A 27,726-nucleotide genomic window follows, 5' to 3' on the forward strand; every position below is an offset into this window, starting at 1 on the left:
TGAGAGTCCCGTTCACAGCCAGCCTCTCCACTTCCCCACGGAGCCCGCCCACCCGCCCTGCCGCTCCAGGACGTGGCGGGGACAGGTCTGGGGCTTCCTCCCCCGCTGGCTCGTCCCCAGCTGCACACGAGCACGGGACCACCTCCCTCACTTACAACAGAACTTCCTCCTGGCTCCCCTCCCCCCGTTTCTTGGCTTTTCTTGGCGATGAGACCCGTGGAGACAGACATCCACGTGCTACTTCAGGCCAGCTTCTCCCGATCTCTCAGCTCTTTGTCTTCGGTCAACTTCCTTGACGTGCAGACTACACGCAGGGCCACGGGCACGCTTGCCTCGGGCAGGTGCGTGGGTTTCGACACGCGTGCACACCCACGCAACCAGCACTCTGTCGGAGTCGAGAACGTGTCCTGCACCCCGGAAGGTTCTCTCGAGCCCCTTTCTGTCCCTTCCCACCAGTCACTGCCCCAGCGATCGCTCTTCACAGTTCAGTTTCCATAGAAACGCGGGTCAGTCTGACCGTTTCCACGCCTTTGCGTAAGCCAGAGAGCCGCCGTCTCCTGCGTCCGGCCCCTCCCACTCTGCACGGGGCTCTGAGGTGCGTCCCTGCTGTTGCTGTGCGCGCGTCTGTGGTTGTGGGTTAACGGCATCGCATTTCAGAGCACGCTACCGTCTGTTTGTCCTTTCGCGCTTTGACCGGCACAGGGATCGTCTCCAGTTTGGGGGTGCCAGGAACCCACCTGTTGGGAATGTTTGCACACTTATGTAGATTGTGGGCACATTTTTCCCTTTCTGTTGAGTGAGTGCCTCGGAGTGGGGTTGGCGGGTTGCGCGGTCAGTGTGTGTTTGAGTTGATGAGACGGGACCAGAAAAGGCAAAGCTCCCTCGTCGCTGGGTCACGTCACCGCCATCCGTATTGTCACCTAGACCACGATGGCGGTGATTCTCCGTGTCACACGTTTTGGAATTCAGCGTGATACTTTACATGCGGGTGTAATACATTGCTCTGTCACCGTGTGCTCTGACTGCGCGGGGGGCCTGGTTTCCAGGACCCGAGTGGCAGCGCCTTGGCCCGCCGGGGGCGTGTCCGGCTCGGCCGCCCGCCCCGGGAGGAGGCAGAAGTCAGGTCGTTCACCGAAAGGCGGCTGCCTGGGAGGAGAGGTGGTCGGATGTGGGCTCCTATCTGCGGGGGCACCTCCTCAGCAGTCGGGCCACCCCAAGGTCCTCGTTCTCCCGTTCTCGGGGTGGCCTGGGGGTGGACACCCCGCTGGACAGGTGCGCCCTTCTCAGTGGTCCACGGCGGCAGAGGGCTCCGCCGATGCAGCGACCCGCTCACGTGCAAAGACTCCCTGCGTCTGTGAGGGACCCCCCGCCCCGTCTTCCAGTCAAGTCCTCGCTCGTAGCAGCACTGGTCACGGCAGGGTCTCTCCCCGTGCTGGAAACCTGGCCATCCGAGCGGCCACCGGCTGACCAGTCCCCACCTCCGCAGCTAGGCAGTGCGGCACCGGTGACACGCACACGCCGGACGGCAGCCCTCCCCCCCCCGTCTGCAGGGCCACTGGCCACACAGGTCCTAGCACATGGCTGTCCTGGTGGCCTCGTTAGAACCTCCCGCGCCCCGCTCACCCGGGAGTAGCGGGCACCAGGTTTAAACAGCCCCTGGAAGCGTGGCTGGCACATCGCGGTGACCGAGGCCACCAAACACTGGGACGGGGGGCTCAGTCGCACTGTCCTGCCTGGAGCATTCCCCACCCACGCGCCTCTGTCCTTTCCACGGGGCTGCTGAGCGAGCTGCCGTCACGCGGTATGACTTTGGCAGCATCATATATGGTCGTTAACACCTGCTTTCAAAATTGACCATTTCTGACTTTATTTTTACCCATTTTCTTTGTTTTCATCTTCCCTTTTTCTACCCATTTAGTTTGTTTTCCCTTATTCCTGGAAAGTCATTTTTTAAGATTTTATTTATTTTATTTTTAGAGAGGGAAGGGAAGGGGGGAGAGAGAGGGGGAGAGAGAGAGAGAGAGAGAGAAACATCAATGTGTTGTTGCTGGGGGCCATGGCCTGCAACCTGGGCATGTGCCCTGACTGGGAATTGAACCTGCGACACTTTGGTTCACAGCCCGCTCTGAATCCACTGAGCTATGCCAGCCAGGGCCTGGAAAGTCATTTTATAGTTTAGCAAAATGTGTTTGCCTCGAGCTCTTCAGCAGACTAGGCCATTTGAAATAATTTAATTGGTACTAATTGTGTTAATTATTATCTAAACCACCTACTATGTGTGATGATTAAATTTGATGGTTATTTAAGTGATGTTAAGTGTGAAAGTGTATAAAAACCATTAGCTTTGTTCACACTAGATCTCTAAGAAGAAAAGCAGAGGTAAAATTAGTAGAACTGGTTCACAATTTAATTTTTAATGCTTTATAATCATTTTCTGCATTCTCATTTATAAGTCAAAACACAAACCTGGAAGTCCTAAGTATTTCCTGACCAGATTCTTGGAAAAAATTGTTTAGCATTCGGGCTATTTCTGCTATAAAAGCCTTCGAACTTAAAGCTATGTCAGCCAGGAAATGAGAACTTCTCCTTTCATACACTAAAATTCATAAAAATTATACAATTTATCGACACAAAATCAGTTTTTAGAAACACTTCGTGCTTTAAGTAGTGTCCGTGTTTCTGCAGTAGGCGGAGGGTCGGACCAGGGCAAGTGGATGGCCATCTGAAAGCGATTGTTTCTCTTCGTACTGTGCTGAGAAACTTCTCGTGTGCTACAACGTAAATCCCCTAATGGGCTCGCCGATTCCCGTGGCTGCACCCGGGCTGCAGGCTCTCAGCGCACGGACCGGAGGGGGATGACGTGTGCCGATTGCATTACCACAACACCGGGGGCTCGGCGACGGGGGGAGGAAGTACTCGAAACACGTCTCGTTGTAAAACCGCTGATCAAGCCGTAAAGGAAGCCTTCCGACGTCTCTGAAGGAGGAACAGCGTACGAACACAGCAAAGAAAGATCTGTCTCTTCAGTCCGTCGTGTCTGGAGCCTTAAGCATTTCTGGAAAAGCACATCCCTTGGAGTTGGACTTTGGTTCAAGGCCAGTGCTGCCACTTCCGGTCTGTGAACTTGGGCAGATCGCTAACTTCCCCTGGGACCTCTCTTCCTCTCCTCCATTTGTGGAAGGTGGGGAGGGAGTGACAAACTCTGTTTCTACGGCTTCTCCTCGCTGGAGCTGTGCCGGCTGAACCTGACCTTTGTGTAAGCATCTGCTCAGTGCCGAGTGTTGGGAGCCACGTGGGCTGATCCATCCATACACACGGCAGAGACAGGGCGTGTTCCGAGAAGGCTTCCTGGCTGGTGTGGCCCGCTGGTTAGCACGGGTTCGGTCCCCACTCAGGGCACCACTTCCCGCTCATGGAGCGTATGCTAAGCAGCACGCTCAGCCACCTCCACTGCTGACCCAGTTATGGAGCCTGGCCATTTCCCAGTGATTCCATGGCCCTGCGACAGGGGAGAGTGTTTCTCGGTCTCTTTCTTTTCCTTAAGCACCTCTGTCAGTCGGTAGGGTCTATGAGCAGCTTCGGCCAAAAACAAACTGGGGTGGACGGCAGCTCGACGCCCCAGACAGCGACCGACGTTGGCATCCTGGGTTGCTCTTGGACTCAGGGCGCCCTAGGGCCGGGCAGCGTGAGGGGCCGGCGTGCTGCCCCTGTGGTTCTCAGCCCCGCGGCCCCAGCAGTGGCTTGTGCCCCACTCAGAGCTGCCGCGGCGGTGCGAGCGTCCCAGAGCGTCGACACTCAGGGCCCCAAACCAGCCATCAGTGCGCGTCCCCCTCGACGTGGTCTTTAGTACGGAGTCAGGCTTACTTGCCCCGACCAGGCGGCCACGAGACCCCGTGGGGGTTCTGATAGTGGGACTGTCCACGGAGCCGCCCTCTAGACCAGACGCTCTGACGGGAGTAAAGCTAGGGTTTCCACATCTTTGCACGCACATACGCACACACACGTGCTGTGGCTTCTCCAGTGATGGCTGGTCTGATTGTTGTGAAGGTGGATAAGTGCACCCTAGGGTGGCTCAGGCCCGTTCCGAGTGGGTCCTCGTGGACCGGGCGGCATGCTCAATAACGCTGCCGGGAAGAAACAGCCCAGAGCCCGGAGGTGGGGCGCAGAGGACCCTTCCCCCCTCCACCACCACCGCAGAAGTTCTCGCCCACACGGGGATGCTGAACTGACACCGGGAGGGTGTCAGGAGCCGGGAAGGTGGCGTCTCCGACCTCGCCGGGCCGGTCCACAGCGTTCCGCTGAACCTGAGGCCGCTGGGCTGTGGGTTTCTCCGAAGAACCAACCACTTCACAGTGGAGATTGTCTCTTCGGGAAGGGTCAGGTCACCCTCCACCAACCCCTTCCCCTCAGGGGCTGGGGCGGGGCCCCTCTGCGTGCAAATCACCCTCCCCCCTTGGGTCTGTCTTCTCCGTGTGCCCACCTCACCCCCATAGGTACTACCCAGGCTGATGGAGCCCTTTCGTACCCCGCCAGGGCCAGCCATGGCTTTAAAATGCAAATGAACTGAATTCCCAGAATAATACCCGACCGGACACTGGAGCTCTCGGTCAGGGGGTGAGACGGGAGCCCCAGCCCGAGTCGGGGTGCTTCTCATGATTCCGGGGTGTCTGCCGGACAAGTCCGTGCTCCCTGCAGGGTGTCCAGGGGCACCCAGAGCCCCGTCTTTGATGTTACGGAGCCTCTACTGCACGGGCTGTGACCGCCTCCGCCACCCGTGGGGTGGCCACCTGGTAAACGTGCAGCCACGTAGCTCACTGGGCCCCCAAAGAAATTACCTTGAAATTAGTGCACTTCGCCATGGCAACGCAGGGAGATGACACAGCGTGACATGTCCTGGGCTTTTCAGGTTGAGCTTGCCTGTCTTATCTGATGGAGTGCGTTTTGGAGTTTAAATGTCAGTGTTTCACATGCAGCTGACCCTCCCCCGTGGGGCCAGCTGGGCGGGTGCGGGGACTACCCCCGTGTAGCCGGGTGGAGCCAGGTCAGCCGACTCTGCCACCTTCTCTCTCTCTGACTTGGGGCGCGTTTTGTCTGGTAAAGCGGAGAGCTGCGACTCGGCACCCGTGAACAGGGCGTGAAAAGCCCGGCGCAGCTCTGCACACAGCGGTCACCCAGGGCGTGCTTCCTCGTCTCCCGCCTGGGTCCGAGCGGGAGACAGACCACCCAGTAGGGGCAACGGGGGTAGGGGTAAGAATTAACTGTGATGAAGGGAAACTCTAGGACCTAAGGAAGCCTCTGGGAGCCTCCCAGGGGCACCCCTGAGAGGGGGAGCACCCACGGGAGGACCACAGAAGGGTGGTGGTGGTTCTGCCACCAGAGGGGTTCCAGGGTGGCCAGGTTAGGGTCTCTGGGCCAGCAAAAGGCCACCCTTTGGGGTGCAGGCGGGGAAGCAGGAGCTCAGCAGCCGCGTGTGCATGTGTGTGAGCACATGGGGTGTGAGCGCATGTGTGTGTACACACATTTGCATTTGTGTGCACATGTGTGTTCATGCACAGTGGGAGGCAGGAGGCCTTTGGAGCATGTGGGCCTCGTGGGGGCTGCACAGGGGCTCCTGTTGCCAGTTGAGAGGGCCTGTCACCAGGCTGTAGGGCCACCGGGATCCCAGGCAGGCTCCACAGGATGTCCTCACACTCCAGGCAGACCCCCTGCTGCCCTCCCTCCTTCAGGCTGGTGCTGGAAATTTCCAGAAGCCCCTTCTTCCTACAACGTCCCTCTAGTGCCCTCTACTGAGAAAGCTCCTCGCTGCGCTCACTTTGAAAGAGAGGAAAGGAATTTGTGCTTATTGTAGAGCGTCTACCTAAGGGCGCAGGTGGAGCCAGGAGGCGATCACCTGATTGTGGACCCAGACTCCCGTCCCAGGGACTGCGAGGGGGCAGAGCCTGTTTCAGGGGTGGGCCTGTGTGGGGAGGGTGCAGGAGAGCAGGACTTCCTTCCGGACTGGGCCTCTCGGAGAACAGGGCCGACTCTGCACCTGGGGACGCCCACACTTGACCCTGGGGGGTGGGAAGGGTGGAGCAAGGGGAGAGTCGTATCGGGGAAGTGATCTGGGTGGAGTGGGCCCTGGTCATGTTTCGGTTGCACAGTTTTTGTTTTTGTGTTTTTAATGTCCTGTGTTATTTTTCTGTTGCTGCTGTAACAAAGCACCACACACTTAGGGGCTGAGAACAGCACCAGTTTATTTTATGTTCTAGAGGCCAAAGTCAGCACCACGGTGCCGATGCCCGGGTTTGGGTGAGGAGCGCCTGTGGCCTGGCCTTTTTCAGCATCTCACACACACCTGCGTCTCGCAGCTCGTCCCACACCACGCAGGATAATCTCCTTATCACCAGAGTCTTAACTCAGTCACACGACACGGTCCCAGAGCTGCTGTTCCCTTCCCGACATCCCTGGCACTTGAACTCAGCCCTTCCCCGCAATCCGGGATATTTACAGGTAAATGAAAACCAGGCAGGATCATGAGTGTGTCAGATGGCAGCGTCCAGGTTCAAAAAACTGTTGCTGGAAAAAAAAGTGTAATAGGAATAAATGGACATGTTAGTCTTTGGGTCACCAGCTGCATGAAGGGAGGAAGGGGAAGAGCTGGAAGCAGCCTACGGAGACCAGCTAGAAATTTTATTTCACTGCGAGCCCAACACGAATGATATAAAAAGAGCCTCCAAAGGCCAAGCCTGTCTGGGCTGGGTCCATAGGGACAGTTTGCGGAACAGGAAGGTGTTCCCGCCGCGCGAGGGCCGGCAGGGCTGCATCCGAGCGCAACCCTCACGGCTGCGCCCCCTGCTGGAAGACCTGAGTCTCGACTGCGAGCACGTTTTCACTGAGGACCGCGCTGTGCCCAGCGCTGTACTGGGCCCGAAGACACAAGAAATCTCCAAGTCCACACGTAGACTTTCGGTATTTTTTTGAGAACGTGGGCTGTATACTCGCAGCAGGGAGTACCAGTCATTCACTGCAAATGAGGCTGGAGTCGCATATGTACTGGCACAAGAGTTTGCAACACAGCATTAAATAACGAAAAGTAAATGAAAAGCAATATGGGTAGTTGGGCGCCATCCAGGAGTGAAAGAATGCATGTTAGAAAATTAACGTTAATTATACCATCTGTTTTTCTGTAAATCTGTATTTTTCCATAATGAACATATATTGTTTGTATCATTTTTAAGTTCTTTAACAGGATAGATTTAATTATAAGGACTACTTAATGGGAGGTCATCACTTTGAAACACTGCAGAATTGTCTATTAGTGAAATCTGCCTTTTGCAGTTAGTTTTTTGGCAACAGGTAATAATTAGAGACGGTGGAGGGACAGCAGCAGTTACCCATGAGTGCCACTAGATGGAGCCAAAGCAGCTCCTAAAATTTAGCAGCAAAAACTCAGTCGCCTTTGCTCCAGAGAAACAACTTTATGAGATTTCAAATATTTCAGATTCTCTGGCCAGGATAAGTGTTTTGTTAATGATGCACTTGAAATTATTTTTCTAACTTTTCAAAATTATAGTCAAACATGCCCATTTCCCCATCCCTGAGATGTGACGGATGCCTCTTTGACTCTTCACCTTGACTTTCCCGTTGACCTCTAGGTTTCCAGTAAACAGTGTCAAGACCCAGGTGTAGGTGGCCCTTAACGATGACCATCACTCCTCAGAGCAGCTGGTCCTCAGTGTGGGCGGGAGATTAGCTCCCTTCCTCCCACTCTTTCCTGCCACCCTCCGTCCCGGGCTGGCGGGCTTCCTGCAGCTTTGCCCACCTTGGCCTTGGCCCTTGCAAGCCGGGACCTGGGGGTGCATCCGGTTCCTGGAGTCGGCACTGCCGGCTCCAGCAAGAAGCTCCTTGTACATAGTTGTCTCGGGAAAGCCCGAGCTGGACGGTGGTGCGGGGGTTCCTCCATGCACACCCTCCCCGAGGCTCACCTCCACACGGGGCACACTCACTCCAGAGAAAAGGAGAGCTCACAGGAGAGGCTTTCACAGGTGGATACAAAGCCCCACAGGAAGCTCCAGGGGCCCACCTGCTGGGGAAACACAACTGGACTGGATGGGTTTCTAGGTCAGCGAAGGCGGGAAGAGCCCTGGAGGGTACACAGAGGACAAGTCTGTGGTTCTGGGGGAGCCCCATCGGCACTTTACTTGTGGGGAATAACTAGTCAGAAATGCAGGCTGCTCCCACAGCTGTTCATGTGGGCTGTTTCCACTGGCTTCCTCCTCCCCGCCCCCCCCCCCAGCTCTGAAAGGACAGCTCCGCTTCTGGGGGTGTCTTTGCCCCTTTCAGGCTGCGATGTCCCTGCCCTGAGGCAGAAAGGAGAAACTGCCCTCGTCTTGATAAGTGAGAAAACTGTATATTTACCCAACCCACACCTCAGCATCTGTGTGTGTATATATTCATATATAAAACATACACTCATTCATATTTGAATATACATACATATATGCTCTGAAGACTAATATCGGTCTATACGCTGATGGTACAAAAGGGTGCAGAAAACAGGGCAGGAAGAGGGTCCCGAGCAAAATTCATTCTCAGAGACGTAGCCTTTTCTGTCTCAGCGGTCAGTCCTGGAGATAGGGTCAAGCAGATTTTATCCCAGTAGAATGAACAAGCATCTCAATCCAGCAGGCGGGCCACCCACAGAAAATGGGCGTAAACGGGAGGACAGTTCGTAAGGAGCCTTCACTTACCGAGTTCCCGCTGTTCTCGAGTCACCGGGCGGAGGAATACTCAGGCTCCCGGCTGCCTTGGCTGGGAGCTCAGAGTCCCGCTGATGAAACAGGATACCCCGAAACCACGGTTCCGGGGGGTGATGTCATCCCCGCCCCCGGGGAATGTGATCCCGGGACGGGACACGCTTCTAAAAGTGCCTCTCGCTTCCTTCCCGCAGCTCGACCACTACCCCTCCGTGAGCTACCACCTGCCCAGCTCGTCCGACACGCTGTTCAACGCTCCCAAGGCGCTCTTCCTGGGGAAGGTCATAGGTAAGGACTCGGGGCGCGTGCTCGCGCCCCGTGCTCTGCGGCCAGCGGTCGGGGCGTCCGGGCCGAGGATGGCGTCGGGAGCAGGGTTGTGGTTGCATGGGTGGGGTGAGCTAACAGCCCGGGGAAGGCCAGCGTGTCCGCTCCTGGCGTCTTCAGGTGGAACTCGCTCAGTGGTTCCTTAAAGACCTGTGCCTGCTAAACACTTGAGTTAGCTTGTTCTCACTCCAAGCGTACCCACCGAGTCTTTCCCCCGGCCCTCTCGAGGAGAGCTGGCCTGGTGCTGTCTGCAGAGTAGAGGGCCGGCAGGAGTCGGAGGCTGGGACAGATCAGCCCCCGGGGGGGGGGGGGGGGGGGTGACTGTGACCTTGTGAGTCACGCTGGCCTTTTCTTTACGGCCAGTCAGTGCACTCTAGACCGAAATACTGATATGATCAACTGAGTACTTTTAAATGATTAAGGTAAAGCCAATGGACTTTTTTTTTCTTTTACTATGAGACGTGTGTTGTGAACCCACTGTGGAAACGCTAAGCTGGTGGACAGGGTGCTGGCCGAGGGGGAGGGGCTCTGTGTGCACGGGGGTGGGAGGGGCCGATGAGGGGACAGGAGACCCAGGCTGCAGTAAGACAACAATAACATACACTCCCATAGGACCCACGGCAGGCCAGGCTCCATTTTAAGCACTTTCAGCGTATGAATTCCTTTAACCTCCGCAGCAGTTCCTTGAGATAATCAAGATTATTGTCTCTGGTTTACAGACGGCAAACCCGAGGCGCAATGAGGCTAACTAACTTTACCAGGGCCTTCTACTTATTAGGTGGAACCCAGACTTGAACCCAGGCCGTCAGTATCTCCATCTGTGCTCCTAACTGCTGCGCTGTAATCTCTGTGACAGTCGAGTTAGAAATGAAAAGAGGAAAAAAAAAAAACAGAACAGCAAGACTTTGGCAGAGGAGGTCGGCCGGTTGAGGAATAAGCCCTGTGTTTCATGCCAGAGAGAGGCCAAGGGCAAAGCGTTCTCGCGGACTTAGAACTGGGGACATACCAGGCCAGACGGCAGGCGGGCAGAGCTGTACGTGAGGCCTTGGAGGAAGGGGTGGGGCGGGGCGGAGTGGGGGAGGGGCAAATGCACAGTCGGCGGGTGGAGGCGGAATGAAAAGGAATGCTGGATAAACCTCGCTGACCGCCTGCCAGGCTTTACGCCCCGTGCTGAACATTGTACGCCTGTGCAGGCGAAAACCAAATGTCACAACAATCCGGTGGAGCAGGCCCTACGACTATGGTCCTCAGTTGACAGTTGAGGAAACCGCAGCTGCGGGAGGTCAGTGCCGAAGTTACTCAACCACCATGGGGCGCGGGGGGCGGGGGCGCCTTGCGAAGCTCGGTCTCTCTGGCGGGGGTCCACGGTCTCAGGCAAATCAGAAGAGCCGGTCCCTAGGGGCCAGCTTCCCGCAGGGCTGCAGCTTCAAGTCAAGCGATGTGGTTCCTTAGCAACAGGAAGTGGCTGTTCGGGGCAGTAGGGGCCTGGCTCCGCAAGGACGACCGCCGGAGACCGTGGCGAGCGTCCCCAGGCCGCCGCCGTATGCGTCCCCGCAGTCCAGGCAAGAATTCTCGAAAATCTGGAGGGCTTCTCCGTGGCCGTAACAGCCCCGTCCAGCTCCATCCCGGAGGCGCGGTGCCCAGGGAGAGGCTGCAGGGGGTGAGGCTGACACAGTGGAGGGAGCTCGTCCGGGGTGGGGGTGGGGGGTCTGCGCGTGCACGGACCTCGCCATCCGGGTCTTCTAGAGCGGGTGTCTAGCCTTCGCAGAGCGGAGGGAATGGAGGCTTTGGAGTCCAGCGGAGCAGAGCTGCGTCTCGGGCTGCTGTGGCAGAGGGCCACCGCTGGGGGGCTCAGAGAGCGGAAAGGCTGGGACGTCCACGGTCAGGGGGCCATGGACCCGAGGTCTGGTGGGGACCTGCCTCCTAGTTCACAGCCAGCCGTCTTCTCCTTGCACGCACACACGGGGCTGGGGGGTGGGGGGAGCGAGCTCGCTCACCCCCTTCCCAGGAGGACACTAATTTCACTCACGAGGGCGCCACCCTCACGATCTAACCGCCTCCCACAGCCCCACGTCCACTGTCATCCCACCAGAGGGTAGGATTTCAGCCCGTGGGTTCGGGGGAGGCGCAGACATTCAGACCAGACCGGCCAGTGATACGTGGACCAGGCTCTGCCTCTCGTGGGCACGGAACCCTCGGGCACGTCACCAGAACCTCTCAGAGCCGGGGTTCCCTGGGGACACCGACGCCTGCCTGCAGGGGGTTCTCCCTCTGAGGAGGAGTGTTGTTCTCTTTGTTTTGAACTGACCCCTTTGCAGACTCACTTCGAGTGTGTGCTGCAGGGCCTAGCACACAGTAAGTGCTCGAAAGACACCTGGGGAGCAAATGCATCCCTCTTTCAGCAGTGCGCTGATGATGTTGTAGGAAGTACCCAGCACCAGGTCCGGTACGTAAATGAAGGAGATAATCAGTGTGTTTTGATACAGGCTCTGTGCCAGACTTGGTGGTTTGTGTGGCGAGAACAGCACCCCCACAGCCCTCACGGCGCCGCCCCACACCACGGCCGCCCCGCCCCCACTGTGTGGAAGACGGGACCCAGACCGGGAGAGCCGAAGTCGTTTTCCCGAAGCGGCACTGTCAGCCCTGGGGGTCACGAAGGTCTCGGTTGGGGGTGGGGCTGGCCCGTGCACTGGAGAACGTTTGGCAGCATCCATGGCCTCTACTCACTAGACACAGTAGCCCCCCCCCCCCCCCGGCAAGTTGTGACAACCAAACCATCTCCAGCCGCTGCCAGACCTTCCCCCGGGGGCCGAGGCGCCACCGCCCCCTGCAGGTCGTCATCGGTAGAGCTGGGATTTGGAAGGAGAGACACGTGATGAGAAAGGCTGGGCCCTGCTTCCTGGTAACTCGCTCCTCTTGCAGAGCCACGGAGAAGCCAGGAAGAGATCTGACACCCCGGAGATCAATTCTCCTGTAACCCAAGTGAGGGCCGCGGGAGTCCTGCGGGTGCCTGGGGGGGCGTGGCCACCTGCCTGGGCCAGGGTGTCTTCAAATCGGGACATTCAGTAGGCGCAGGCCTGCCTGGTGAGAGGCATTGTTACGTTTCCCCTTGAAAGTGAGCTCCAGTTCAGTGAGAAACGGTCAATACGCGTCCATCAGCTCTGTGACCGTTCGCCTGTAAAGACGGGTCGAACCTCAAACAGCTGTCTCGTGTGCACCGGTGAGCGCCGCCGCCCCGGGAGATCGATGCCCCCGCGTGGTCGCGTGGCTGGGCCGGCGGCCAGTCAGAAACGGACCTCGTGAAAGAAGCAGAGGAGGTGGATGGAAATAAATGCTACGCCTCCACACGAGCTCTTTGACGAGCACGGCTTGAGAAAGGACACGTGAAAAGGATGGGAGAAAAGACACCCTATCAAGGACAAGCCTGATGTTTCTGAAGGGAAGGAAGGGAATTTATTCTAGAAGGAGAAATGTGATCGCTGTCAACAGGCATCGGAGCCTTGGAGCGGGCCGGGGCACATCTGAGCCCGACAAGAACGTCGAGGCCACGAGGGCAGCGAGCAGAGCCCCACAAAGGAGCCATCTCACTGGACCTACTCGTGTCCGTGCTTTAAAGTCATCCACTAGCTGAGCGATGCTACTGACGTCACGTGTATCATTTTCAGCAGCAGATTTCATAGGCTCCCGAGAAATCTTCAAGTCAAGGCAGAGAAACACAATAGGAGGCCTGAAACAGGGTCTTCTCTCTGCTGATGGGTTTTTCCCCCAGGATTTCCACCCGTGCCTTTGGTTAAAGACATAAACAGAATGTTTATCGTGGCTGCAAATGACACACAGCTAGAGGGGCAGTTTCACCAGCTGGATGATGAAAACCCCTTCAAAAGCATCCTGACAGGCTAGAGAGATAGGGTAGAAATAATGAGGTGAAATATGATAAAGATGGACTTAGTTCCTGCCCCTAGCCTCCCCCCCGCCTAAATATATCACATGAGTAGAAGATGGAAGACGCCCGAGATCAGGAAGAAGATGCAGGGGGTGGCTCGACGCAGAGTCTGACGAGCCGGCGTCTGTTTTCAGTAAACGCAGTGGCACTGGGCTGCATTCGTGCGAGAACTGCGTCCAGGGCAGGGGTGCGCTCAGACCGCGGCCGGGGTGTTTAAGGTGGATGTTAATCTTCGGAGGAGAAGGCCAGGTAGGCAAGGACCCATACAGGATATTTATCCAAAAAAATAGATAGAACATGTGAGAAGGGAACCCACTCTCAGCCTTGGCCGGCTGCTGCAGGAAGGTGGGCCGGGCCCGAGGGAGACAGTGGGAGAGGGGGTCTCAGTTCCCCGTGAGCAGAGCCTGCGCCCCCCGAGAGCTTTCAGAAGAGGTCACAGAGGGGGGACCCCGCTGAGGGAACAGCCACTGTGTTTCTGAGCTGCCAGGACCGTGGGGCTGCTCGTCACGGCGGCACAGCCTGGGCTGACCCGGCTGGCACGCGGGACTGCGGCCGTCCCATGGGGGTTTGCATCCGCATCCTGTTACTTACAAACCGTGTGACTTGGGCCAGTCACCTAACGTCTTGTGTGTTTTGTGTCCTCGTGTGTGAAAGAGAAACAGTGACAGTCCCTGCTCCGCAGGACTCAACGAGTGACACGTTGAACACGTAGCCCAGGGTCTGCCTCGCAGTGTGTGCGGAACTGGTGCTGTTTCCACTCAGTCCTAACTAAACAGGAAAGTAGTCTTCACTGGTGATGATGCACCAGGAGTGGTGTGCGTCACCGGCACGTCCGTGGTGTGCAAGACACGCACAGTTTCTGCCTTTAGAGGAGAAGCCGGGAGAAGATGCTGGAAAGGCAACTAGGCGCGGACGGACACGTGGCAGGAGGTGTGGGAGGCGGCGGGGCAGGACTCCTCGGGAGCCGGACGGAAGGGCCTGGACCCAGTGCAGGAAAGAGGGCGGGCATGCCACGGGAAGCGACACAGACGCCGAGACCCAGTGGTGCCCTAGGGTCCTCCGGCAAGGCCGTGGCGGGGAGCGGGGGGCAGGCGGCGGGGGGATTTCTCAGTTCTCTGTTGCTACTCAGCAGTCCCCCCGCCACTTGGCTTCAACAGCATCTTGCCACACGGTTCTGCGGCCTGACTGGATGGCACTTCGGCTCTGTGTGTCTCAGCTGGGGCGTCAGGGTGACTAACAGATGGTCCGAAGTGGCCCCAGCCACGTGGTTGCCCAGGAGTGTAGCTGAGGCTGTCAGCCAGGAGCCTCAGTTTCCCCCCGGGGGTCCACATCGTGGCAGCGGGGCCCTAAGAAGAATCATTCCAAAAAGCAGAGGTGCACGCTGGAGCCCTCGAAGGCCCAGCCCCAGAAGTGACACCCATCCCCCCAGCCACACGCTGCAGGCCCAGAGCTGGGCTCCGGCCCACATTCTGAGAGAGGGGCAGCGGACTCTAGTCTTGGATGGCTGAGCGCGAGGTCACAGTGACAGGAGCAGGTGGGATGAGGGGCGTGGTCACCACCTCCGGAGACACGAGGGGCGATGAGGGGGACCCGGAACCAGGGCCAGTGTCACTCGGGGTGGCTGCAGCCGGGGCAAGTGAACGTGAAGCCGCAGGACACAGGCCCAGGCTAAACCGGCTTTAGACGCGGGTCCAGACGTCCCGCTTGGCCCAGGACAGTCCCAGGCTCCTTCCACCAGGACAGGAGTGGTTGGCCAGCAGTGCCCACTTCACTCTAAACCGTGACCCCACGTGCAGTGGCAAGCTGCATGGTCACCTGTCTTGTTGGGGTCTTCTCCCCAAGGGAGCCCTGAGGTCAGGCCTTCAGCCCAGGTCCCAGGAAAGGAGAAGCCTGGGGGGGGGGGGGCGGAGGCCAGGAGATGAGATGAGGAGTGGCCAGAGGGTGAAGGTTTGAGTATGTAAGCCCTTGTGTGGGGGAGGCCCCAGGAACTGTTAGGAGGGGAGTGGAGAAATGAACCAGGGAGAGGAATGACACGTCACCAAACCACTCGCACTGCGGGCAGTCAAGATGCAGTATCCCGGGGAGCCATGGGAGCCAGTGCGGGGCAGCCTCAGGAGCTCGGGGGGGTGGGGTGTGGGGACAGGAGGGAGCCAGAGGCCGCACCTCCCGCCCCCAGCATGGGTGGGGGCTGCTTCCGGGGTCTCAGCTCCCAGCAGTTCGGGCTCACCCTGCTGTCCCCCACAACCTGCCGCCCAGGCCAGCAGAAAGCATAGAGCACAGGGGCTCACAGGTAGGGGTCCAGGGAGTCATAGGGCATCTGCCATATTATAGGGTGTATTTATTGGGTTGGCCAAAAAGTCTGTTAGGTTTTTTTCCATACAGTGGCTCTAGTAGTGCTTGGTTGTCTTTAACTTCACTCAAAACAATTTTGTTAGATTGTATTATGACAGCTGTCCTAACAGCATGCATTTAAAAAAGACTTATCAAAATTGGTGAATTTTTGTGCAGCCATTTTAATATTGAAGATGGAAGAAAACATGCAACATTTTTGGTGTGTTGTGCTTTACTATTCCAAGAAAGGTAAAAACACAACAGAAATGCAAAAAAAACAAACAAAAAAAAAAAGATTTGTGCCGTGTGTGGAGAGGGTGCTGTGACTGAGGGAACATGGAAAGGGAGAAGCCAAAGAACGTACGTGCGTGGCCCATGGACATGAACTAAGGAGGGATCGCCAGAGGAAATGGGGGTGCTGGACAGAGAGGGACAAAGGGGGGAAATCTGGGATAACTGTAATAGCATAATCAATGAAATATATTTATTTAAAGAGTGGTTTGCAAATTTGTTGGTACTATTGACACTTTGGCCAAATAATTCTCCACTGTGGGGCTGTCTGATGCACTGGAAGATGTTTAGCAGCACCCCTGGCCTCTCCCCACTAGCAGCCAATAGCAGGAGACAGCTGACGTACTCAAAATACACAAATCAATAAAGTAATTGGTGAAGTTGAAAAATGTGTCTTTTATTTAATGAAAAAAAAACATAATGGACTTTTTGGCCAACACAAGACAAGTCGTGCTAAGGTTTTAACGTTACCCCAGGGGCAAAAGGTGTGGTGAAAGCATTTGTTAAATCAGAAGAATAACCAGACCGGGTCAGCACGTTGCAAGGATAACCCTGTCTGCAGAGTGGAAGATGCACAGAGAGTACGGGAGAGGCTGCAGGGGGGCCAAGCTGGAGGTTGCTATGGCTCTAAAGAGCTGCACGTTGTAATGCATGAAGCCACCTGCGTATGCAGAGAAAACGCTGTGCCTTCGCCTGCCTGTGATGATCTGGCATCCCCCCCCCCCCGTGGGTAGCGAGGGCAGGTAAACAAGACGTGCAGGCTGGCTGACAGCAGAGTCTGACATGATCCTTCCAGCAGTTGCCTCTGGCTGAGCTCTGTCCCTCTCAAATGAACGTTCAGTCTCTCAAGTGGCCGGCCCTGACCCCCACCTCCTTGGATAAACGGTGACGAGAGTGTAGGTTATAGAGGGGAGGGGCAGGGAGACACTGCTGCGCCGGTGTTCTTTTGACCTCACCATGGGGAGAGACCTGGAGTTTGCACGACCTGCCGCCAGCCCAGGGTCCTGTGTCCGCCTGGTCACTGGGCGCTGTTCTGGCCTCGGGCGGTAAAATCTGTGGTTGATGGACGTATCATCCCTCTTTGACACAGGCAGTGCTCCGGGGGCACCTGCCGCCTTCGCTTCTTTCTGTCTCCTCGGCTGTCACTCAAGACGGGACCCTCCCCTCCCCACGGGAGGTGCCAGAACCCCAAAGCAGCCCTGTGGGAGATACATCGGCTTCCTGTCCGGGCCACTCCTCACAGGAAAGAGAGGCCAGAGAGGGCATCTGCTTCCCCCCCATCCCCGCTCTCACTGAGGCTGGCCTGGCCCCCGTCGGTGCGGCAGCCCACGTGGTGGTCTCCTCCCTGAGCCCCAGACTGGGGACAGGACGTGCACCCCTGGCCTGGCTCCTGCCTCACCCTTCACACGCCGCCCTGCTCTTGGGCCACAGCTGAGCTCTTCTCTCCCTCTGAGTTTCTTCTTGCATATAGTCTTCTCGGGTTTTTTTTTTTTTAAAGAAAAGAAAAAAGCTTTGTTTTCGCTTCCTGTGTCAGATAACTATGGACCAACAGAAAAAAAAGTGCCGTGGAACAAACAATCCCAAACTCAGGAGGTTAAAATGGCAGGCATGTTTTTCCTCGCTCATCTGTGGGTCAGTGAGGGGCCGAGTGGCTCCGGTCCCCGGTCCTCTTCCTCCTGGGACCGTGGAGGCAGCCTGGGCGTGTTCACCTCAAGCCAGCGGCCCAGGCGCGGAGAGCAAGGCCGGCGGTGCGAGCACTTTCCGAGCCTGCGGGCCCATCGTGCCCACTGACGTGCTGTGTTCCCGAGTGAGTCACGTGGCCCAGCGCAGAGTCAGGAGGGGGCAGGCTCTGCAGGGCGACGTGGAGAAGGGGGCGGCAGGGGGCTGGGGGCAGGAATGCAATCAGCTACACTCCCCGTCGTCACAGTCCCCTGCACTGGAGAGGGCCCCGCGTCTTCCCCGTGTTAGCTAGAAGGCTGGGTGTCACCTCTGCATCACAGGAGAACTGCAGCCCACTTAGTCCTTGGCGGGGTAAGAGGTGCGAGCCAAGGAGTTGGGGGAACCATTAATTCTCTTGAAAGAACACCGAGTGCTTAGCTATAGCAGGTGGAGGGGCCGGGACAGTGACCAAACCAAGAAAAGTCAGCCCCCGCCCCCCTTGTGGAGCCTGCGTTCTCGTGGGCATGGGCAGAGAGGGAGAAGGCACTGTGGGCCATACAGCAAGCCAGTGGTGAATGCTGGGACGTAAAACGGAGGGCCCTGGGGGCGGAGGGTAAGCGAGGGGGTCCGTACTCGGGCACTGCGGGGAAAGGAGGGCAGGGAGAGGGGCCAGCAATGCAGAGGCTGGGGGCCTGAGGGAGGGGCACGCTCGGCTTGTCCAAGGAACAAAGGGCAGGAAGGCCAGCGTGGTGGGTGCACAGTGGGGACCCCGCAGGGGCGTAGGAGACGGGTGAAGGCAGAGGCCTAGCCAGCTGCCAGACGGCGTGTGTTGGGGAGAGTCCACTGGAGGGAGTCCCCCTTTTATCCTAAGTGCGGTGGGAGCACAGAAGGCCTTGATCCAACCAGGTTGTTAGAAGTGCCACTCTGGCTGCTGTCGGCTGTATGAACCCCGGAAAGGCCAGTGGAGCAGGGGCGATGGACGCGGGAGCCCAGGAGGAGTCTGGCTGTGGCGTCCAGGTGGGAGATGGGGCCGGCGGGGGTGGAGCTGGGGAGGCATCTGGATTAGGAAGGTATTAAATGAAGAGGCACTGGTCTTTGGTGATAGACTCACGGGGTGAAACAGATGTCAAAGATGATCACTCAAGTCCAGGGCCTGACTAGCTGGGTAAGTGGTGGTGCTGTTTACCGACCCTAGGCGAGAAGCCGTTTGGGCCCGGGGGCGGGGAAATACCAAGACTCCCGTGCCGGACGCGGTCTAGACGCCTGCACTGACGCCCGGTCCCGTGGTGCATGTCAGCTCGTGAGCAATTCTCCCCTCTCCCTCCCTGCCCCCCACACCCCCTCTGACAGACGGGTGTCTTGGGGTTGACTTAAACATGGGTCGTTATTACTCAGAAACACAGGGGAGGAAAAGCTTACTAATAGATTTCAGAATGTGGCCCCATTGAAAAATAATGCAGGCAGTACCTCCGTGTCACAGAACACTGAGTGACAAGAAGGAGCACACTGTGGGTGGGCAAGTGACTTGGACTAGTCTCCAGGGATTATGCTGATGGGGGGGGCAGTCCCAAAGTTTACGTACCTCGTTTCCATCGACATGACCTGTTTGAGGTGACAGCACTGTAAAAGCAGAGGGCAGATCAGTGGTTCCGGAGGTCAGTGCTGGGGCGGGAGGGAGGGGGCCAGAGGGGCCACGTTGGCTTTGGGTATGAAGGGCAACTTCATATCCGAGAGAATCTCACGGCGTGCAGGCTGTCCCCGCTCCGGGCTGCGGTGGTGAAGACGCAAGCCTGCAGGGTGAGCAGATGGCGAAGGGTTAAATGCACGCACCAACCAGCCTGGAGCCCGAACAGGGTCACGGAGCCATCTCAGTCTCTGCGCCCTAATTGTGACACCGTGTGATAGTTTTACCACATGCTTCCTTTCGGGGAAACTGGGCAAAATGAACAAGGGATCTATGTGTTATTTCTTACAACTGCATGTGGTTCGGCCGCGACTTCAATGCAAATTTCAGTGTTTAAAAAAGTAACTGGTGTAAAAGTAGGCATGGTCCACCTGATCCTCCTGAGTCCCGAGTTCGTCAGCATCTACCAGGGGCTGGCACCGCCGGACGCTGCGGAGGTGGGGGGGGGGGGGGCCGTGAAAAGGACTGCGCTGCCATCTCCCCGCTCGCTCTGACCCTCCCGCCTCCGCCAGCAGAGGCTGGGAAATGTACAGGAATTAAATATTTATCGACGGCTTAGGATTTCACCGTTCTTTTAGGGTTGTTATTGAAGGGAGTGATTAATATGATGCATTTCCAAAAACGGAGATAGAGGAGGACGTGGCAGACTGGACCGTCTGCTGCCACTCTCAGGGACAGCGCCTGTGACGGACGGCCGCCTCCCCGTGATGGACGGCCGGCTCCTCACAGAAGGAGGCAGCAGAACCGATCCAGGAACCGGCAGCAGATGGCTCATTGGAATTTCTGCTCCGTTGCCTTTGGCTTTTATGATAATGATTAAAGAAGTAGTAAAACACTGATGAGAAAGCATATTTAAGTGATCAGTGAGAAGCAATATTCAAACTAAAGAGGAGCAATTATATTTAATTTCTCGTGTCCTAAAGAAAGTTTAGCAGAGTCTTAATGTCCAAAATCTTCGCAGGCTGAAGGAAATCTTCTCTTGTAGAAGGAATTTTCCCAATGAGTTGTAGTTTGACGTTAGTGTCTCCTTCTTTTTTAATTACATTAATAACTTTCACTGTTGGAAATCTGTTGGGACTTTAGCATTATTGTTACTTCCATAGACGCATAGGAAGCCCCGAGAAACAAGTTACTTAAGCCATGTCCTAGCACAGCTGAGGAAGACAGGCCCACGAAGGTTTAGCAACGGCCCAAGGCCACAGAGCAGGTTAGTTCGATGCCCTCTCCAACACGCCGGCAATGTCACAATAGTCTTTATTGGCCACCCAGGTGGGTCTTTGACAAGCATGAGTTAATAATGACAGCATTAGGATCTAAAAACTCGCTCTCAACATCCAGGTAAGACAGCTATAAAAGCAAATCTTTTCACAGAGTTTCAGCCGGAAAAGAAGAGCCCGTAGTGTGAAGGTTGAGAACGCAGCCGTCCCACCTGCTGAAGGAGCCCCCGTGGCTTCCCGCGAATCTGAGCTTCCGCTTCCTTAGCTGTGAGATGTGGATGATAATAGAACCGGTGGCACAGAGCTGGGAAGATTAACGATGGTGTCGTGATGTGAAATCCTGACCACAGTGCCTGGCACATGGTCACCACTTACTTGCTCAGTGCCTCTTGGGCAGTGTTGCAGCATCTGATCTTTGACTTGCTCAGCAAAGGAGAGTAACGGGTCCATCCAAGGTCCTCCAGCTGGAGTTTGATCGTCTCCTCCCAGGTCTGCGACATCTCATGGTGCACAGAGATGAGCTGCTTTTTAGGACCCAGGATGGGAGAACGTGGCATGTTTGGGGGGCGGGGGTCTGGGCTACAAAGTTGCTTTGCGTGATCTTGCTCATGGGCTGGAATTTAAATGCTGGAGAACCTGAAGGTTAACATGCTCATTGGAATGAAAGCAAGCCAAGTCACCCTTCATCTGAATGCTCCGAAGGACAAAATAGAAAAACGCGGTGAAAGGTGGACAGAAAACGCAGATTTTCGTCGGGCAGGCAGTGCTGCGGGGATCCCTCCCGCGGCCTCCCGCAGCCTGCACTCCTGGCAGACCTGTCCGTGGCGGCTGAAGGAAGAACAGAGGAGCCGTGGGGAAAGCGGTGTTTCCTGGGAAGAGTTATTCATCTCTTAAAAGTCCTCGGAGCGTGGGTAATCCTGCTGTAAGAAAAGGCATTAAATGGTTACAGCAGGTATTTCGTCTGACTGCTATATTTTCTCACAGCAAGCATGGCGAGATTCTGAATGTGACAACTTCAAGTTCTGGAAATAAGATAGATCCACTCTGTGGTCTAAGATTTTTTCCCCCTGCTTTTAAATGTAGCGTTAACAACAATGAAGTGTGCATACTTTGAAAAGTTAATCTTCTAAAAGAAACTTTCAATCATTTTTAATTGATAATTTACATTACCTCCCCCAAGTAAATCCCTGGTCAAACTATTATTCCGTCTCTAGTGTCCATGAGAAATTAGCATTCAAAGCATAAACTCGGAGTCAGAAACAAACCGTAATTCCATTTTCCTTCCTCAGTAGAGTCCACTTCTTTCGCAGACCGCCCTCCGGCGCCATCCGTAGTAACTAGACAGATAAATGAAAAACGCAGTCTGTGAGCCGATGAAACCCACCTCGCAAGGCAATGTCTATGTAAATCCCCGTCTGAGAGTCTGAGTGGCGCGTGCCGAGTCATGGAGCAAGGGGATGGTGGGGCCGCAGCCCCATCTATCTGGGCATGTTCGCCGGCTCATTGTCTGAGTTTGTTTGTGGAAGAGATCGGACCCTGGGGTAGAGACGTGCTGGCACCCCCATCTAGCCAGCTGTCCTCGCCCGCTTTCAACCAGTGAGTGTGCCCGGGCTGTCTGGAACCCTGGTGCGGGGACAGCCTGGGCTGCCTGCCCGCAAGGGGACCCCGCTTCAGAGTCGGAGTTAACACGGGAAGTGCAGCAGGAGGCGGGGAGGAGCGAGAAGTCCGTCAGTAAGCACAGGCTGAACGCAGATCATACGCACAGACTAGTCTTTGTCAGCCTGCTTACTTTTTAAACACCAGATTTTTATGGATTTTTCTGACTGCGAGTCATCCAAATCAAATCGCAAAACGTGTAAAATCTTTCCGGTTTTTTAATAGTGAAGTTATGTCATTTAAAACAATGGCAAACGAGTGGCAATAAAAGGTACAAATGGAGTCATGTTATTAATTTAAAATAAAGTGGCCTAGTCTTGAAAATGACTTATGATTATGTGGCTCAATAGTTTGAAGGCCTGATTTTGTGGCATTTAAAAAAATTAATTAATTGACTACTTTTCAGAGCAGTTTTCAATTTACAGAAAAATTGAGGGGATGCACGGGGAACTCCACGCGCCCCCACCCCCCACCCCACACGTGTGCGCAGTTTCCATTGTCGGCTTCTCGCCGCGCCGTCTGTTTGGTGCTGCAGACTTGCCACCATGCAGTGTGTCTGTCGTGAATGATGCACAGTAGTGATACAGGGTTAATAGTTAAGGTCCACAATTTGCATTAGGGTTCGTTGTAAGGTCTGTGGATGTCAACAAACACGGAATGACGTGTGTCCTCCATGACGGTACCACACAGAGTGGTTTCACAGCCCCAAAACCCGTTTCCAGCTCTCCTTTCCTCCCCCCACCCCTCCCCGCAGCCCCTGGCAACCACCGCTCTTCCCCTGTCTCCATGGTTTTGCCTTTCCGAGAATGTCAGATAGTTGGAATCGTACAGCGCGTAGTTATTTCCGACTGGCTTCTTTCACATAATAATGTGCACTTACGTGTCTTTCTGTGGCTTACGAGCTCGTTTCTTCTTGTCGCTGGATAGCATTGCATTTTTATTTGGCTGCGGGGGAGAAAACCAAGAAGCTAAGTTTGAACTGCCATGTAGAAAAAAAGGTGGAAGTCACAGAGAAAAACAAGTGTTCAGCTTTGCTCCTAATCGTGTGACCCTCACAGCTCTCGGACTAGTTTCCATCAATGGCAAGCGGGGGGTCTCCAGTGAAGAGTTTGCATCGCATGCTGCACGTGCTCTGTGGGCCCCCCTTTTCCTGACTCACATTTACACAACCCCCTTCATTCAAAGCAGCTGTTTTTTTTTTAAACCAACGTGCATCTATCCTCTTTAAGATAATGCACTACTATTCAATTATGGAGAAGAGATCACAGTCGTCACGTGAGTTTGCGTATCTCACGGGTCTCTTCAGGCCCTGTGTTATGTCATCGTCCGTATCTATTTTTGCAAAATGTTGCGGTCCCTTTCACCTTCCTCTTTAAGAGTCGGTCAGAGCCAGTTCGCCCGAGGCACCTGCAGAACCTCTCCGCCAGGACTGACCGCTCTTCAGGGGCAGAGAAAGGACCCGTCGGCCGCAGTTCACTTAAATCCAGCAACTGTTTCTTGTACGATCACCATACGCTTGAGGTTGGCATAGCGACCTGACTTTAAACTTCCTGTTCATTTCATTTTGACGTTTTAATGAGAACAGATTAAAATGTCTTCCTGAGCAGCACAAAGAAAGAAACCCGAGTTTGTGGGTTGAAAGCTGATCACCAGAGAAGAGAGCTGAGTGAACAGATCTCTCCCTAGCATAGCCCCTCCCTCTGACGGCCACAGTCTCCCCACGGGGCAGCATTTTCACGCCCATTTGTTGAATCTTCGAAAAACTCAGTTGTACAGGAACAAACTTAAGGGACACATGGACAAAAACTAGGGGGAGGGTGGTAATGGGAGGGAATTGGGGAGGGTTGGGTGGGTGGGCTGGATTGGGAGTAAAAGGGAGAAAATTGTACTTGAACAATGATAAAAAGAAAATTAAAAAAAAAAACCTCAGTTGTGCCCAGGTCCCGGGGAGGGCACCGTGACCTCTGGAGCCATAACGGGAGGGTTTCGAGAAGCCGTGGCTCTTTCTGGGGAAGGGCGGGCGGGTGAGAAGGATAAAGCTGAGGAGGAGGGGAGGGTGCGGGCCCAGGATCCTGCCTTGGGCAGCAGTCTGCACTCTGCGTGACAGTGACCGGAACAACAAGACTGCGTGTCAGTGCGACATGTAGGGGGCACCGTCTTCATGGAGTTTTTAATGCAGATTCCTGCCCCCGGGGTGAAATGGGGAAGATCTAAAGGGGTCCTCGCCTCGAGAACAGGCAACTGCCCAACTAATAATGGTTGTTGGCACCCCAGATCTGGCTGTAGTGTTCAAGGAGATACACCTTGATTATACCTTTCCTTATACAAGGAAATGCATAAAGCTTAGCCATAGCTTTAAAATTTTCTTTATCACCTTGATTAACTGTAATGATTTTTAGATAAACCAAAAATCAAATCCATTGTTTCAGATATATATATATTTAGACTCAACTTAATTATTATACCTAGTATTACCAGCCTTGTGTATTATATGTAATCAATGCAGCTAACTTTCCTCCAGACATAAGAAGACAGAAAACAAAGAATCGCTTAGTAATTTCTTCATGTTGTGAACTCCAGTTTCACATCACTTGAGCAAATTTGAGGTGGCAAAAGTAAACATACACATCATTCAAAGACATTTGCATCTTTTGTTAATCTGTTGCCATTCTAAGAAATAAGGGTTAGTGAAAAATATGTTTAGTCACTAGCATTTATATTATATTTGTTTCATTCTTATAAATTGTCTAAGTATCAAAGATTATATATTCATTAATTAAACCATTTGCCTAAGGTCTTAAAGTTAGTTAAGGATTGAGGAATTACAATTTTTGGTAACATAACTAAACATTTTAAAAATCCATTATTACTGACCTAGCCAGTTGGTTAGAGCATCAACCCAATATGCCAAGGTTGCAGGTTCAATCCCCAGTCAGGGCACATACAAGAATCAACCAACAAATGCATGAACAAGTAGAAAAACTGAGTCATCGTTTCTCTCCCTCTCCCTTCCTCTCTGTCTCTGTAAAAACATTTTAATTCCATTATTACCTTTTCATTTAGTTGAAAACAATTATATGTCTGTGTGTACATTTTAAATGCTATGAAAACAGTGATGATGCACCTAACTCAAATGATGGCTTATTTAACTCATAAAACAATATAGGAAATTTAGAAACCCTAGTTTATAAGAAGGTTAACCTGACCTTGGACAAACTGAATTATGCTGATACTGCCGTGTGGGAGCCTAACCAGACAAGACTCTGTGTCACGCTCAAGGCTCTTCCTGCATCTTGGAAGGAAGCCTGGTCTTCTTATCTTGTAACCATGGTAACAGACGCTGTTTTGTAAGTAACAGTTTTCAGTGTCCACAGAAGAAACACAAACAGTCTAATTAATTTTTTCCTGCCTTTTACACATTTTGGACAGTTAATCTGGAACAGAAATTCTTAAAGTGCACACATAATAACAGGATGATCACTTCAGTCAATTATTTTTAAACTTTTCCTTGAGAGAAAATTTAAAAAAGTAGAAGAATGGGGAGACAAAGTAAGAGGGGCTGACTTCAGGCACTTGTGAAATGATCAGTGTGAAGAGCAAATATCCTTCCTCTGCAAAAAGAGGGGATGAAAGTTTAGATTCAGGAAAACCCCTGTTGATACATGTGTACACAGAAAACACAGTTGTTACAGCCCAGGGATGACAAGGAGGAAGAGAGGAAGGGACGGAGGAAGGGACGGAGGGAGGGACGGAGGGAGGGAGGGGAAGCTCCTGAAATGGAAGGGCCTGAGCAAAATTCCAGAGCTCAGCTCAGCACGAACTCCCTCCCAGCCGTGGGCAGTGAGGTCCTTCCGACAGCTAGAGACACCAAGGGTCCCACATATGCCCCCTAAAGCTAGTAAGTCGAGGACAGCCGTCCAAGGCGTGAGGCTCTCAGACAAACACTGATGGAGCCCCGCTGGTGGATACGTCACAGCCCCTGGCCACACAGAGCCGCACGGTACTGGAACGACTCCGGGTCACTGCCTCCCTGCTGCAAGGCAGACAGCACCCCCTGGAAAGCTGGGGGGCAGGGGCGTCTTAGAGGGGCTGGAAGAACATTTTACAGCACTTGGGTTCCTGTTCCATGACCGGGGGCTAGGTTTCAAAGAAGCAGGAGTTTGCTCTGGATGGGATGCTGGCGGGAAGCCGGGGTCACTCTGCGACTGCGTGTCCTAATGTGTCTCATCTGGAGCATAACAGGAGCCGAGCCGGGCTAAAGCTGTGGCTGGAGAAAAAAAAAAAAGGAGTAGTTACTGGCATTAGGCAGGAAAGGGATGTGTCTGCTTATTTCCGTGGTTTGCATATTTCTTTTGTCTGTGCAGAGACAGGACTACGCAGTGACCTCATCTTTGCCTCACCCGGTCAAGGTCACAGAGCGACCTTGCCTGGTGCGCTCTGTGAGACCGTCTGTGTTCCTCGGAACGCCAGGCCCCGGCCCTGAGAGTCCGGTCGGTCTCAGCTGCTTTTTTCTTTGCCGTTGGTGATGGGCGAGGAGGCACAAAGGACGGAAAGAAAATTGAAGAAATGAAAGTCACTGAAGGAAAATCAAACAAATGAAAAGACAATGAAAACCCCAGGAAGAACAAAAGCTGCAGTAAAGGGAAACCAGTCATAGCAAATGACACAGCTTAGTGTACATAGCGTGTGCAAGGCCTGATACACAGAAACTCAATGCTGATGGAGCCGAAAGGATGACCTCCCTGTCTCAGAAGGAGGGGGGAGCGGCGCTTTTCAAACAAAGGAGCGGGGGAGCGAAAGGGAGCTGAATCCTCGCCTTCCCTGCTGGGGGGCGGGGGGGGGGTGGTGAGCACAGTAGGTAATGCTTGAGGATGGAGCCTCGAGAAACCGTAAATTACTCCATCATTCCTAGGTACCGAAGTAAACTGTTACACCAGCCTCAAGGGAGGGGAGGTAGGAGGGCAGAGTGTAGAAAATGTAACTGTTCCCAACAGCCCTTAAAGACCTATTTGTTTAAAAAACGTTTTAGAGTATATTTTTTAAAAGGAAGCGTAGGAGTAGGCAGCTGAGGGGAACAGAGGAGCGAGGAGAAAGGATCGGGAGGCAAAGCCCGGGTGCGTGGGGGGCCGAGGAGGCCGCCCTGCTCAGGAGGGACGAGCAGAGCCGGCTCTGGCCGCGCGGGGTGTGCACCCGGGACACCAGGACTTCGGCGACACGTGTTTCTGCGTTGTGTACAGTGGCACGCACGAGCCCTCGACAGTTCCGCGCTCAGCCCTGTGGCGCCCTCCAGGGGGTGGGACCCTCCGCACCGTCCCTGTCAGGGACCTCAGTCCCTGCCCCGTCCCTCCCTCCAACAGCCCCGCTGGCTCCCCGGCTGCCGAGTCACAGAGCAGCACTAACACTGGACGTGAGGCGCCACTTGGAAGTTTCGTGTGCTCTGGAAATGCACAAAGTGATTATCAGTCCTTGCCCGGGAGTTTTTTTAGCTTAACAAGCCCCCCGTAAACACTGAAAACATTCACTGCGAACAACAGGCAGAAGGACACCACTTTTCCAGGAATTAACTAAGGAAAAGCATCTGAACACATTGCAGGGAGCGAACACTAAGTAATAAAAGCCGCCAAAGGTGTTGAACTGATGCTAAATATAAACTGAAGTGAGGAGGTAAAAAAAAAAAAAAACCTCTCCCTCCCACTCAGTGCTCTCACTGAAAGGCCCCTGTCCTTGAAGTTGCCTCCCGAGTTGCCCGGGAACAAAGGGTGTGTTCACACACACACAGGGCTTTCGAGAGAGGGCGCAAGGACGTGCGAGGGGCTAAGCGGCCCCTCCTGTCTATGCTGGATTGTTCTCTTCCTCTCATGGAGCAGACGTGCTGCAGGAGAC

General features: G+C 54.5%; 1 protein-coding gene across 1 annotated transcript in view; it reads left to right on the forward strand.

The window, feature by feature from the left end:
* The window catches only part of CNTNAP2 (contactin associated protein 2), a 1,722,722-nt gene that overhangs the window by 1,511,566 nt on the left and 183,430 nt on the right, over positions 1–27,726 (forward strand). The window contains exon 21 of the mRNA XM_028525626.2: positions 8,933–9,026. Coding sequence (XP_028381427.1) covers positions 8,933–9,026 — 94 coding nt within the window. The remainder of the gene's footprint in view (positions 1–8,932; positions 9,027–27,726) is intronic.

This window comes from Phyllostomus discolor, chromosome 10, assembly GCF_004126475.2.
Source record: "Phyllostomus discolor isolate MPI-MPIP mPhyDis1 chromosome 10, mPhyDis1.pri.v3, whole genome shotgun sequence".
NCBI classification, from domain to species: Eukaryota; Metazoa; Chordata; class Mammalia; order Chiroptera; family Phyllostomidae; genus Phyllostomus; species Phyllostomus discolor.